The sequence below is a fragment of the Equus asinus genome, chromosome 11, assembly GCF_041296235.1.
Source record: "Equus asinus isolate D_3611 breed Donkey chromosome 11, EquAss-T2T_v2, whole genome shotgun sequence".
Taxonomy (NCBI): Eukaryota; Metazoa; Chordata; class Mammalia; order Perissodactyla; family Equidae; genus Equus; species Equus asinus.
The window spans coordinates 29,555,782-29,570,921 of NC_091800.1; the positions used below are offsets into that span (position 1 = coordinate 29,555,782).

The 15,140-nt window shown below is 36.3% G+C and overlaps 1 protein-coding gene across 1 annotated transcript in view; it reads left to right on the forward strand.

Annotated features, from left to right (window-relative positions):
* NUFIP1 (nuclear FMR1 interacting protein 1) overlaps positions 1-15,140 on the forward strand; it is a 41,240-nt gene that overhangs the window by 10,596 nt on the left and 15,504 nt on the right. The window contains exons 6-7 of the mRNA XM_014838872.3: positions 5,720-5,812; positions 12,581-12,774. Of these exons, the coding sequence (XP_014694358.3) occupies positions 5,720-5,812; positions 12,581-12,774 (287 nt within the window). The remainder of the gene's footprint in view (positions 1-5,719; positions 5,813-12,580; positions 12,775-15,140) is intronic.

Below are 15,140 nucleotides of genomic sequence, written 5' to 3' on the forward strand. Positions count from 1 at the left end.
TGACAATTGTTTAGCTTGAAAATTAGAGGTAAACATTCAGTATTTGAGGCAAAGATTTTATTATATATGGCCAAGGTCACTGAAAACAGATGGGGGTAGGCTGTTGCCTTTAAGACTCTCACTCTTATCCTGTGAGACATAGGATAAATGTACATGAGGTGCCTGTGAGACCATACGCAGCTAAAGCATTAACTTTCACCATGTGGGGATGATAATGTTGAGTTAAGGGGTACTTGGAGTCTTTGGAATGCAGGGCCATCAGTTCATTTTGTGAGGCTTTTTCTAAGAGGTGTAGGGCGCCCCCTCCCCATGTCTTTTAAGGTATATTATACAGTCAGTGAAATTCGCCCTTTTTGTAGTGCATTGTTCTGACAAACATACATAGTTGTGTAATCACCACCACAATCAAGATATAGAACAGTATTCTCTCACCTCAGAAGATTCCCTTGCATCCTTTGTGGTCACCCTTGTCCCCTGCCTCTAGCTCCTGGCAACCGCTGATCTGTTTTCTGTTCTTATATTTGTGCCTTTGCAGAATATCATATAAATGGCATCATAGAGTACGTGGCTTTTTGAGTCTGACTCTTTCACTCAGCATAGTGCATTTGAGATTCGCTTATGTTGTTGACGTGGCAGTAGTTCATTCCTTTTATTGCTGTTACTCTGTTCCATTATATGGGTGTACCACAGTTTGTTTATCCATTTCCCAGTTAAGGGGCATTTGGGATGTTTCCGGTATTTGGCGATTATGAATAAAGCCTTCGTGAACGGTGATGTACAGGCTTTTGTTTGGAACGTGGGTTTTTATTTGACTTGGGTAAATACTGGGGAATGGGATTGGTTGGTCATATGGTAAGCATATGTTTAACTTTACAAGAAACTGCGAAACATTTTACGAGGTGAGTTTTTAAATCAAGATGTGCCTTGTTGGGCATGGAGAGCGTTCAGATTAAAGAGGACAGCTAGGGTACAGTAGTACTTGAATCAGTTAGGATCCTGCTACAGTAAATGGAACAGCACCCTCACTCTGTGGCTTAGCACAAAGAGGTCTGTTCTTTCCCGAGTAGAAAAAAGTACAGGGCTACTCCTGCTGCTCAACAGTACCATTAGGCACAGGCTCTCTCCTATTGCTCCTTAGTAGGTGGTTTTCATCTTCGTGTCTACCAGGAGCTTCCTGTGTATCCAAATATTAATCCCACATTCTAGGCAGGAAGAAGAGAAAAAGGCTAAAGGCACACATTGCTGAGTTTGCCCTTTCCATTAGAAAAATAATAGCTTTGTCTTTAGCCCCAGCCAGGAAGCTTCGTGTAGCTCTCTCTAGCTAGAAGTGGATGCCTTGGCCGCCTTTGGTGACAGCAGTCGATAGAGCATTCCCAAACAAAATTGTTAAGGAGGAGAGGAGGGCAGGCAGGCAGCAGTGTTGGCCTCAGTGCTTGGTGGCAAAGTTTAAAGCTTGTTCAATTTCAAAACTCTAAGTGATACTTGAAAGCAACTCTATCCTTCTGAATAAAGGATGGACTTGAGCAAGTGTTTAATGTGCTGATTGGTGATTCTTTTCATGCAGAATAAGTGAGGGCAGAGGGGAGAGAGTCTAGCTCTAGCGTCTAGACTGTAGGCTGTAGGTATGACGCTGACAGTGGACAGAAATGCCTTGAAAGAGGAATGGGCAAAATCTATGGCGTGGATAAGTGAGGTTACAGATTTGTGAAATTTAGAGATGCTTAAAGAGAATGAGGAAATTGGGTGAGGATGACAATTTTGGATGAAGTTTATTTGTACCTTGATGTTACCTTGTTAATAAAGTGTTCTGAAATTATCTTTTAGTGCTTGCTGAATTCATCTGAGCTTCTTCCATATCTTCTTTCTCAAGATCTTGCTCTTGAACATATTCATACATTATTTCTATAAGTGTATTTTATTAATAAAAAGTATGGGAAACATTTCTTTTGGCACATTTGATAGATTTCTCAAAAATAGGCTAACATCCTCCCCACTAGCAGTTTTTAAAAAATGTGTTATGAAAATATTTTTACTTTCTAAATTTCTGTCATTCTCAATTTTTTTTTAAATGTCACTGAACTCCTAAAAAGAGTAAACTTCACATTGCTATGGCAGAATAGTTCTTATGTCTTCATTTTTGTCTTTCTTGTGAGAGCTACATTCTTTCTGTGGAAACTACTGTATTCTTTGACATGCAGGAAAGATAAAGTCTTTGTACAATCACTGTTCGAAGACCTTGTAAAAGATTTTGATGGAGTAAGAGTTTTAGAGCTGAGGGAAAACATTAAAGATTTGCTTGATGTATTGCTCCTTAATCTTTAAAGAAAGTACATCTTTGCCTTTATTCCTTCATTATTTTTTTCAGATGTCAAACTCAGAGGTGCCCACTGTGTTTAATTAGAAACTTAAAGGCTTTCTACTAATAACCTGCAAAAAAAGTGATTATTTCTTAAGTCCTGACCTATGAGGTACAAATGCTATAATTTGGCATTAGGGAAAATGAGCGGTAGAGGTTTGTTTCCAAAAACCTCAATTTTGGAAACAATTAAAACATATTTTATATTACCTTGGGAGTCCACTAGGTGGAGTAGTTTTGTGATATTTATTACAATAGTTCCTGTGGCTCTGAGGAAATCCTTTTAAGTTGTGTCCCCAGTTCTTTCAGAATTCCAACAGACGGGGTCTGCTCTTAAAGAATGCTGTATCTTTTTGAAGTTCAGAAAGACTTTGAAAGAAAAATACAGTAGTATGCCTTGTGTTGAAGCAGTTGCAGTTCAGTGCAAGTAAAGAAGGATTATGTTTTATAGAGATTGGCTAAGGGGAAAAGTCAATTAAATGGGTGGTGATTTGAGCATAAGGAAGGAGTTAAAGAGTATAATGTAACCAGAATGATATGTGCTAAGATCATGGTTGGCACTTTTGCTCATTTATTGACTCTAGTGCTTAAGAATTGTCACTGGAGGTTTAAGGCTTAGGCAAGGGGAAGGCAAAGAGGAGGTAAGAAATGAAAGAGGGAGAAGAGAGAAAGAAAAAGGGCATATGATTCTAGGGCCAGTTCCTCTTGAGGTGTTGGGGAAAGATGGAAGTACAGGGAGAAAAGTGATTTTAGCAGATGAAAATAGAGAAACCAACTATGAAAATATCACTTGTCACAGTCTTTATAACTTCCTTACATCCATTCTCTAACAGGAGATATTGAACTAAGTTTTATCTGTTTGTAATTGTGCAATGTTAGACAGTTTGTGGGTTTTGTCCAACAGTCTTTGGATTTGTTATGTCCAGTGTACTTTAGGAACCTGAACTCTGTCCTTTCTCGAAGCTCCCAACTTTTCCCTGTTCTTGTGTCTCGGTATTGTGTTGCTGGAGGGGCCTCTTGATTGTCGATGTCTTTGTAACTAGGTCTTGTGTTTCTGGGATTCCTTTTTTGGGATAATTTGTTTTCTAGTACCCTTGTTTTTCTTAGTTTTTAGTCTCTAAGTTCTGTGTAAATGAGAATGGTATAAATTTTGGAAGAGGATTTTACTAATTTAAGCACTGAAAAATAGAATCTTATAGCTTTAGAAAGGGTATTGAAAGATCTCTTACCTTTAGGAAACTGATACTTCAGTCTGCCAGAAAGAGAAAGTGAGTTGTTTTAAAAGACTTCCACCGAAGGAGTTTCCACAACATCCTTGATGTCTTGTTTAAGGAATTCTTTCTTATATCTCACCTAAAACCCACTTGCTATAACAAACGTTTACATTCTTTACCATCAAGAAGCACTGACGTAGCGCCTGCTTGCTTGCACATGGTATGCTGTAGTACCAACTCTTTGTTGTTTAGCATATGGCCCAACATGTTAAGGGCTTGCAGTACTCAGAAGAAACAAGTGGTAAGAATAAGTGAATTTCAGAGATGTGAGGGGCATTGAGTAGCTGTGAGTTACATGCCTAGACACTGTGGGGCCTGTGAAAGTCATCACCCTTTTTCTCATCATTTTTCCCCCTGCATATTCTGTCTTCAGATTGAGAACAGCTGGCTACCATCCTCTCTGTGAGATATCATTTATTGTCACTCCTCTTCCTCTTTTTAAAGGCTGCACATAGTTTCAGTTCCTTTCATCTTTCTTCAGAGGTTTTATTTTTCATCCTGTTCATCATCTTTGAGTCTCCTCTGAATCCCTTTGGGGTGTTATTTTTCCTCAACATTCCTTCTCAGTTTAGAAGTACAAAACTGGACACAGTGCCCTGACACTCTCTATTTTTGAGTATTGTAAGAGGAAGATTTCACACTCGTATGTGTGCCAGAGTCCATTTCTTATAACCTTAGATTATGTTTGCTTTCCGAAGTGTGGTCATGTGGTGCTGACTGGCTGTCAGATTTTTATCTCCTGTGACCTTGATCTTTTCCTCTTATGTTTATTTATAGCTTGTACAATCATCATCTTTTATTTATGAAGTTTATTTTTCTTGGCTGGATAGATTGCTTTGCATCATCTCATTGAAATTCATTGCCTTTTTTTCTGATTACTTCACCACTTACTCAATGTCATTTCCATTCTTATCTTCCAGTGTGGCCAACCCATAGGCTTCATATTGTCTGTGCTATTAAAGTCCAGTGAGGCAGATGTTAAAAAAAAAAAAAGAGGGTGGAAACAGTGTCCTAGAAACAATGGCAGAACATGATTTCTTAATGTTTCTCAAAACTTAGTCTGATGGGCAGCCAGGCTGAGTGGTAGAAAACTGTCTGTGTTCTCTCTTTCTATGACTTCTGTACTCCTAGGATCTGTTCCCCTCACCATCAGAGTTTGGTGCCTGCATCTCTCCACACAACTGTGCCAAGGAACAAAGAAAGCTTTGACAGAGCAGTTCATCTTGCACACTGCTGTCAGATTTAATCTTAATCACTGCCTTGTTCATAACTTTCAGTGGCTCGCCATTGCCACTGAATTAAATATAAACTTTCTAGTCTGGCGTTCAAGACACATTTTGACCTCAGCATCCCTTTCTGCTCTGATTGCTTTTAACTCTGTTTCATACAAAATGAACCACTTGTTCCCTGGATATCGCTCGCACTGTCTGGGGCCCTAGTTCATTTGCATTGTTTGCTCTGCTTAGAACACTTGCAAGTTTTTCCGCATGATATCTGTCTTAATACCATTTAAGACCAACTTCTTTCATCTTCCTTTCTTTCTGGATTTTTCCAGCTAGATAGGATCTTTCCCTTTCACCCTCCAATCTTTATATTCTTGGGGGTACTTACTGTGTTTTGTCCTTTGTTATAGCTATTTTTGTGCTTTTCTCATCCTTCCTGGTAGACTATACCTTTTTTGAGAGCTGTCTCCTTCATCTTGGTAACTTTGGATGTACCTAGTATGTATTTGCATAAGTAATTGCATAGACTTAGTTTTTTCCTATGGTATTTATGGATATAGGCCAAATAAATGAATTAGATCAGTTTGAGCACATTGTTTGATATATTTGATTTAAATTCTAGTGTAAGCTCCTTAGTAAATCACAGACCGGTAACAAAGTTTGTGGACTGGTAGCTGCTCTACACTTTGAGTAGCATTGTTATAGTTTACTTTTTCTCACTGAAAAAATTCTGGAAGGAATTAAAGGTTTATAGTGATTTACTGTATTAGTCGTTAAACAAAAATGGCTAAATGCAGCAGTTGCTTGATTGTGTGATTAAAGTCACTCTAAAAGCCCTTTTATAATTGACTTTTGTTGTTTTCTAGAAACTACCCAACTCTGGCCAATATTGAAAGGAAGAAAAAGTTAAAACTTGAAAAAGAAAAGAGAGGAGAAGTATTGACAACGACACAGTATGGGTAAGTTCCTTAAAATGGCTTGCATTCTCAATGCCTATCTTAAACAAGTATCCTTATAAATAATAAAAAAAGAGCGTACACCATAATTTTAAAATCTCTATACTCCTAATTCTGAAAATTTTGCTTTTGTAACCTTTTTTACTTAAAAAAATTTTTAAATTCTATTTTAAGATAAGAAAGCCCTATATTCATACGGTTTTCAAAAAGATTTATAGTTAACAGGTCTTTTCTGTCTTTGTCTCCTAGCTAAACAATTCTCCTTCCCAGAGACAATCCATTTTATCCTTTCAGAGATACTTCATTTGTATACAGCACATAGATAATAGACTTTTTTTTACTTTTTTTTTACTTGCTGAGGAAGATTTGCCCTGAGCCAGCATCTATACTAGTCTTCCTCTATTTTATATGTGGGTCACTGCCGTAGCATGGCTGCTAATGAGTGGTCTAGGTCTACACCCAGGAACTGAACCCTGGCTGCTGAAGCTGAGTGGGTTGGACTTAACCCTTAGGGCATGGGGCCAGACCCCTCCTTTTTTCCCTTTCCTTTTTTTTTTTTTTTTCGTTGAGGAAGATTTGCCCTGAGCCAACCTCCATTGCTAATCCTCCTCTTTTTTTTGCTTGAGGAAGATTAGCCCTGAGCTAACATCTGTTCCAGTTTTCCTCTACTTTATATTTTTTCCTTTTTTGACACTATTCTACACCTTACTTTTTTAGCCAAATCATATGCTTGGAGATTGTCCCATATTAATATGTAAGAAACCTCCTCATTCTTTAAAGATGTGTAGGAAGCTTAAGGATATCCCACATGGTCTTTTTTTTTTTTTAATCAATTTGTTATTGACAGACATTTAAGTTCTTACCAGTCTTTTACTAATAAAAAGTTGCCCATTATTTCCTTGTACATATATTTTATACATGTGCAGGTATTTCTGAGGATGGATTCCTAGAAATGGATTTGCTGAGTCAAAAGATACATGCATATTTCTAATATTGATAGCTAACTGCCAAATACATATCACAGAAGCTGTCTTAGTTTACTCCTCCCACCAGCAATGTATGACACTATTCTCCCCAACCCCTCACTTTCATAGAAGTTTTTTCGTTTTATTTTTTGTTGAGGCATATTTTTAATATAAATAAAATATACAAATCTTAAATGTATAACTCGATGAATTTATGCACATACACATACCTATACACACCCATGTAACCTCCACACAGGTTAATAATATACAGAACATCTTCACCTCACAAAGCTCTCCTAAGCCCTGGCTAGTTCAATGCCTCTCCACAAAGGTAACCTCTTTTCTGATCATCATAGATTTATTTTGCCTGTTCTTGGAACCTTGTATAAGTAGAATCATATAGTCTGTATTCTTTGGTGTCTGATTTCTGTGGTCCAAAATTATTTTGTGAGATTCATCCACATTGTTGTGTGTAGCCATAAATTGTTCATTCTTATTGCTATATAACCCTCAATTGTGAGAATATATATCCATTCTACTATTGGACATTTGGGTTGTTTCCATTTTGGGCTATTATGAATAAAGCTGCTATGAACATTCTTTTACATTTCTTTTGAGGACACAAGTACTAATTTTCATTTGTTTTATATATGTATGTGTACACACACACACAGTCATAGGGATCTATATGTTTATCTTTAATTTTAATAGATACAGCCAAATAGTTTTCCAAAATGGTTGTATCAATTTACAGTCCTACTAATTCTGCATCTAATTGCCCTGTATCCTGGTCAATTCTTGATATCATTACACCTTTTCCTCATATCATACCATTTCCCCCATTATTAATGATGTTAGATATCTTTTTATATGCTTATTGGCCATTTTGATTCTCTCTTGTGAAGTGCCGGTTCAAATCTTTGACCAGTTTTTAACTGGGTTGCTTTTTTTGATTTGTAGGGAGTTATTAGATACAAATCCTTTTTTGAGTAGAGTATGTGTATTGCAGATATAGTTTCACAATTTGTGACTTGGCCTTTCTACTCTCTTAATAGGGTCCTTTTTTTTCATACAGGCAGTATTTGTGACTCTGTATGAAGATTAGGCCCTGGTACCTCTTCTTTTTGGGTGGTTCTTTCCAGGCCTTTTGGTAATTTCATCATACATATATGTGCTGATGAGTCCTCTGCCAGATACTCTGGGACAGTCCTCTGCAAATCTCCAGAGTTCTCTTTGTGGAGCTTTTTCTTCTCTGGTACTCTTTCCTGCAAACTCTAGATATCTTGGTTTCTCTGGAGTCTCAGCTGTTTCCTCAGTTCAGGAAGTCTGCCAGACTCTCTTCTTCCTTGCTGCACTGCAATCTGAAAGCTTTCAGGCAGTAAGCTAGGGCAGTTATAGCGCTCACCACTCATTTATTTCCCGTTTTTCAGAGATCACTCTTCTTGTTACTTGATGTCCAGTGTCTTAAAACCTGTTGTTTCTGCTTTTTGCCTAGTTTTTTTTGATGGTTTCAGGTAGGAGGATAAATTCAGTCCCAGTTACTTTATTTTACCTGGAAACAGAAGTCCCTAATGATAATAAATCATTTTGATAATAAAAGTTCTTAATTTTCATGAAGTCCGATTCATGAGCAGTGCCATTTGTGTTCTGAAGAAATCTTTGCCTACCCCAAGGTCATGAAGCTATTCTTCTGTGTTTTCTTCTAGAAGACTTATTGCTTTACCATTCACATTATGTCTAGAATTAATTTTTATGTAAAATACAGGGATTGAGATCCTTCCCCCAAAACTGTATGAATTATGGTTGATCCAGCACCAATTGTTATACTATGCAAACACCAACCAAAAGTAATCTGATGTAGTAATGTTAATATTAGACAAAATAGATGTCAAATCGAGAAGTATTACTAGAAACAAATAGGGTCATTTTATCATGTTAAAAGGGTCAATGCAACAGGAAGACATAACAATCCTAAATCTTTATGCAGCTGATAACATAACTTTAAAATATATAAAGCAAAAATTGTTGACTGCCTCAAAGGAAAACTAGATAAATTTACAGAAATGAAGACTTTTAACACACTTCTGTCTTTAATTATTAGAAAATAATCTATAAGATTACAGAAGATTTGAATACAACCAACCTAATCTAGAATAATTCTGTACCCAACAAATTTTTGTTTATACAAAGAATACACATTTTACCAAAAAGATCATATAATAAATATCAACAAATTTTAAAGGATTGAAGCAATACAAAACAACTTAACTTTGACCAGAGTGAAATTAAACTAGAAATCAATAACAAAAAGATAACTAGAAAAATCCCAAATGCTTAGAAATTAAGCAACACCTTTAAAATATAAATTACTAAAACCAACTCAAGAAATAAAAAATCAGGCTAGTTCTATATCTATTGGGAAAACTGAATCTATAATTAAAAACCTTATAAAAACTTCCATGTCCAGATAGCTTTATTATTAAATTCTTCCAAACATTTATAGAACAAATACCAATCTTACAAAAACTCTTCCAGCAAATAGAAAATGAGGGAACACTTTCCAACTTGTTTTAAGTGGCCAGTATAATCTTTTTATTTTTATTTTTTGTGAGGAAGATTGGCCCTGAGCTAACGTCTGTTGCTCATCCTCCTCTTTTTGCTTGAGGAAGATTGTCGCTGAGCTAACATCTGTACCAGTCTTCCTCCATTTTATATGGGACACTGCCACTGCATGGCTTGACAAGTGGTGCTAGGTCTGTGCCTGAGATCTGGGCCAGCCCTGCCAGTTTAATCTTGCTACCAAAACCTGACATTACAAATAAAGGAAAATCACAAGTGAATATCTGTTGAGCAGAGACACAAAAATCCTACACAAAATGTTAGTAAGTCAGTCTGGCAGTATGAAAAAAGGATATACGTCATTACCAAATGGGATTTATTTTAGAAGCAAGGTTATCTTGGTATTTGCAAATCAAATATTATTCACCACATTAACAGAATGGAGGAGTAAAATGATACGATTACCCTATTAAATAAGGAGAATTTCTTTGATAAAATTCAACACCTATTCATGAAAAAAAAAACTCAACAAACCAGTAATAAAAGATAATGTTGTTAATCTAATAAACGATATCTACTAACAACCTACAGCCAAATCATACTTAATAGTGAAATACTGGTGATTTTCCCCCTGAGATTGAGAACAAGACTAGAATGTCCACTAATGCCACTTTTATTCAGCATTATATTGGAGGTCCTAGACAATGTAATAAAGCAAGAAAAAGTAAAACATATAAAATTTGAAAAGGAAGAAGTAAAACTGTCAGATCTTTGTGTATGTAAAAAATCCGAAAAGATCTACAGTTAGAATTAATAAGTGAATTTAGCAAGGGTGCTAAATACATATAAGATCAATGTTTTAAAAATAAATTGTATTTCTGCATACTGGCAACAATTAGGAAGTGAAATTTTAAGATACTGTTTACAGTAGCATCAAACAAATACCTAGGAATACATTTTCGTAAAGATTTGCAAAACATCTGTGCTGAAAACTACAAAATATTGCACAGAAAAATAAAACCTGAATAAATGGAGGGATATGTGATGCTCACGGCCTGGAAGACTTGATATGAGGGTGTCACTTCTCCCCAAATTAATCCCAATCAAAATCCCAGCAAGTTCTGTTTTCGTTTTTTGTTTTTTTTTTCAGGTTAGCAGAGGGAGGCAGTACAGATAAGCTTTAAAAGTTATATGAAAGTTAGAGGGATCAGGTTAGCGTGATGTTCGTCAAGGATAGATAAATAGAACAGAACAGAGTCCACAAACAGATCCACTGATAATCACCTGGTTTATGACAAAGGTGGCAGTATGATGCAGTGGGGAAGGAATCATGTTTTCAACCTGTCATTTTAAACTTTTCTGTCTGTATATTTAAAAGTGTACTCTTAGAGGATATATAATTTGGTCTTATTTTTTTATTATCTAGGCTGAAAATCTTTATCTTTTAACTAGGATTTGGTTCATTTACATTTAATGTAATTACTGATATAGTTGGGTTTCAGTCTACCATTGTCCTATTTGTTTTTTTTTATTTTTCCTATTGGTTCTTTGTTTCCTTTCTTGCCTTCTTTTGGATTAATTGAATAATCTTTTAGTATTCTATTTTCCCTTCTATTAGCTTTTTAGTTATAATTATTCCTTTTCTCTCCATTTCACATGCATCTACATTTTTAGTTACATTATACTTTGTATAATTATTTTTAAGTGTTGATTAAATAAACTTTTCCTTTTAAATGATTGTCAAGCAATGATTTAACAGAACTACTCCTTCAAAGGTGGGGTGGAGTGCAACTACCAGATATACCACTTTTTCAATGAAGTCTTGCTGATCTCATCAGTTAGGGCTCATTCTAACTTATTACTTATTAATGAATACCTTAAAGATGATCATTCAAAAGCCAGCTGTGGTCATGTGTTATATGAGCAGGATCCAGGAAAGGCATCTGTAAGTGGCAGCCTAAGGAAAGTGGCATCTCTTCATTATCCTCATGGGAACAGTGGGCCAGTGACAGAAACTGTATTTATTTTACCTGTGATGACGCTGTTGAGGTGTTAGTCTGACATCTGTGGTTGCACATTGTAAATTGATCCATGGCTTTCTGCAAAATTTGGAGTATATATATGGCTTTTTGGACTGAGACTCTATAAGAATTGTGGTGACCCTAAAAGGATTAAGAACCTCTGGATTGCAGAGATGTTAACTGAATATGTTGGTTTCACAAATAATTTAGAAAAAGTTATGAGAACAACTAACATTTATTAAGGGCTCAATGTGTTACCTTGTTCTAGATGCAAAGAAACTTTATATTAATTCTCTGGATGTCTCTATTGATTCCCTTTCTACAGATGAGGAAGTAAACAGACTCAGGGATATTAATGTTGTCCAAGAGACACAGCTAGTAAGTGGCAAAATTGGGATTTGAACCTAGATTTCTAATTTCTCTACTCGTAACTGTAGCCTCTGTTATTAATGAAAAAAATGAATTTTGCTTGGTAAATGACAGCTTAGGTAAAACATATGTATCTTTGTGAAAACTCACCCACACCAAAGGATACTTTGTATTATTGTCTATTGAGAATGTATGTAATGAATCTTTTTTTTTCTGCACATAGTTTACATTAGAATATGCTCACATAGATATTCGTTTCCTTTTAAGAGGAGTAACTGTAGTGGTGGAGGGGCACTTGATTTGAGCTAGCTGTGAAATTGTGCTCAGTCTATGATCCTTAAGTTGCCCCCTGTAAAGTGAAGAGAATAGTAACTGTCTGCTCTATTTCAAAGAGTTGTCTTGAAGATCATACAAGTTAGTATATTTGTAAATTCTTCAGAAACTATAAAGTTACTTAAAAATAAGAAGACAAGAGTTAACACACTTTGTAAAGTTTAAGAAACACTTTTATTTTATGCGCAATAGGAATGAAAGAAAGCTGCCGGTGAAATTCACCTGCTGTTGATTGTGTGCAACAGAACCCAATTTCAGAGGGCTTAAAATATGGGAGGAAATGTGCATCTGGGACTTGATAAAGTATGGTATATTGTGGTGTGTTGTTCTTTTAAAGTTCTGCAATAGAGTTCTCTGTCTTTGGAAGCCATTGAATTTGTTTTATTCTGGTCTCTTTAATGTACTAGGCTACAAGTGATTGATTTGACAGCTAGGTTTCTTTTGCATTCAGTAGTCTTTTTCAAATTTTTCTTGAAAGGTCAGTGCGTTTTATGTTAAGAATTGCGTTTTTCTTACTCCAGTAAGATGAAAGGGATGTGCAGACATTCACAGATGGCAAAGATCAAAAGTCCTGGCAGACATCACAAATGGAAAAATGGCCGCGCTGGCCGGAGAGCAGATCCCGCATCAGGCAATGGCTTGTGTGATTCGAAGCCTGAAGGTCCACCTGAGGCAAATGCAGACCCTCTGGGTGTTTTGGTAAACACGGATTCTGGTAAGCTAAACAGGAGAACAGCGTGTTTATAAGTGTATAGATGCTGCTGAAATTGATTCTTCACAGCATTGTTTGTGGAGCGTTTAATGGCAAATGTGTAAAAAAGTAGAATGCTGCTTCTGTTTTTATTGGTAATTGGAGTGTCTTATGAAAAACCGCATTTGAGGGCATCTTTCTTGAATCTTGGGGGTGGGTGCATGAGGCAGGCAGGATATGGAAAAAGATTATATTTATCGGATAATTTCCATAGTATGATGTAATCTTGGAAATTTTCTTAAGACTGTTCTGAATGTATTGCTGCTGTAGATTCATTTTTGCTCACTTACAGGGCTGGCCCCGTGGCCGAGTGGTTGGGTTTGCACGCTCCACTTCGGCAGCCCAGGGTTCGTTGGTTTGGATCCTGGGCGTGAACATGACACTGCTCGTTAGTTCACACTGAATCAGCGTCCCACTTAACACAACCAGAAGAGCCTGCAACCAGAATATACAACTATGTACTGGGGGGCTTTGGGGATAAGAAGAAGAAGAAAAAAAGAAGGTTGGCAGCAGATGTTAGCTCAGGTGCCAATCTTTAAAAAAAAAAAAAATTTGCTCAGTTATGTGAATTTCTTTCCCACCTATAAAATAGTTAATTCCAACAGAAGCCAGTATTAATTATGCTGCTGAGTGTGAACATACTCTCTTTGGGTAAAATATTAATTCACCACTTGGCCACGGGGCCGGCCCCTGTGAATATTTCTACCAGCTTTTCTTCCAATAACATTGTGAGGCTTTACCTAATGGCATTACCTATACTGAGGATCTTCACACGAATGTTATTAGTGAGTGGACTGATGTTACATTGTAGGTTTTGCCAGCAGGCTCTGTTCAGCTTGGAAGACAATGTCTTCTATGATAATCACATGGCAAATTATTGAACTTATAGATGGCGAGTAATGGGAAGACAGCTGATTCATTGATTGAATTAGGATGGAAAAGGGTCTTGACATAAGGGACTGTTGGGCTAAGAATAATAAGGTAAAATTTAGTAGGAATAATAATAAATTATTTTAACACCAACTAACAGTTATTGAATAAGGTACTTATTCTGCTCTAAATGCTTTATATATGTTAACTCTTTTCTGCATGACAAACCTTTTATGTATGTACTCTTGCTACTTCCATTTTAGAACTGAGGAACACAGAGTAAGTAATTGGTCTTAGTCATGCTGCTAGTTAGTGGTAGAGCTAGAGTTTGCACTTAGGAGTCTGGCTCCACTAGTATACTATACTTCCTCTAAATGTGAAGTCCAAATTTGTCTAAAAAAATATTGTATGAACCTAGGATAGTTGAGATGTGGGAGAGAGTTTAGAAAAGGCATCTTCTTATTCTTGCTGATAGCACAGAAAAGGCAGATGACATTTTGGGCCAACGCTGAGTTTACTCTTGGGCACTGATTCTTTCCCTTCAAAAAATGTTAGAGAGAGCCCACATACTTCTTCAGATTTGCAGTGTGTGACCTTGATGGTAAAATACCATCTGTACCCAAATATAAACTTTCATGTCATTAATATACTTGAAACACTAATAGAAGACTACCATTATAATCAGTAAGTTACTGATTTGAAAATTATGTAATTCTTCACTTTATGCAATTCTCTAAATGAATAATTGAGGGACTCCGTAACATTGAATAGTCTTTGTTGTTTTTGTTTTGTTAGCTTTGGTAGATGGGTGGTTGTGTTTTCTCATTTTTAAAGAAATATTGCAATGTGTGTTAATCTGGTGAAATATCAGTGAAAAGATGGTTATATATCTTGCTTCTAGTTAAGCCTGTATTTAGGTCTTCAAGAGACACTTTAGACATGAGAAATAGGAGTAAATAACTTCACCCTCATGGTAGGAAGCGTTCAGTCAGGTTCCTAGGAGCAGTTGAATGAGAGATCTCAAGTAATTTTGTTTTGGCTTAAATGTTGAAACCCTTACATATACCGAGGATCAAAAAGGGAACGTACCTGTATCGAGGGTCAGAGATGAGAACGTAAGTCTTGAATGTAAATATCTTACAAGTAAGCTATAAATTTATAATATTCTTCTTCAAGGAAATCACAATACTAACGATCAAATTATGGTACCTTAATTTTGCAAGAAAGATTCCATTTAAACTCATGTTTTCTTTTTCCTGGGATTTCTTTCTAGACTTTTACATTTTCCAAATCAATGTTTAGACTAGTTGGTTCTTCAATTTTTCACTCTGGGTATAGCTACAGAAAACCAACTTTTCACATGCCTTAAATATTCTCCGCATCTCTGCTCTCCAGCAGCTCAGTCTGACATTTGTTGGAGGCAGCTTCCTTCACCTGGGGCCAAGCCAACCAACCTTAGA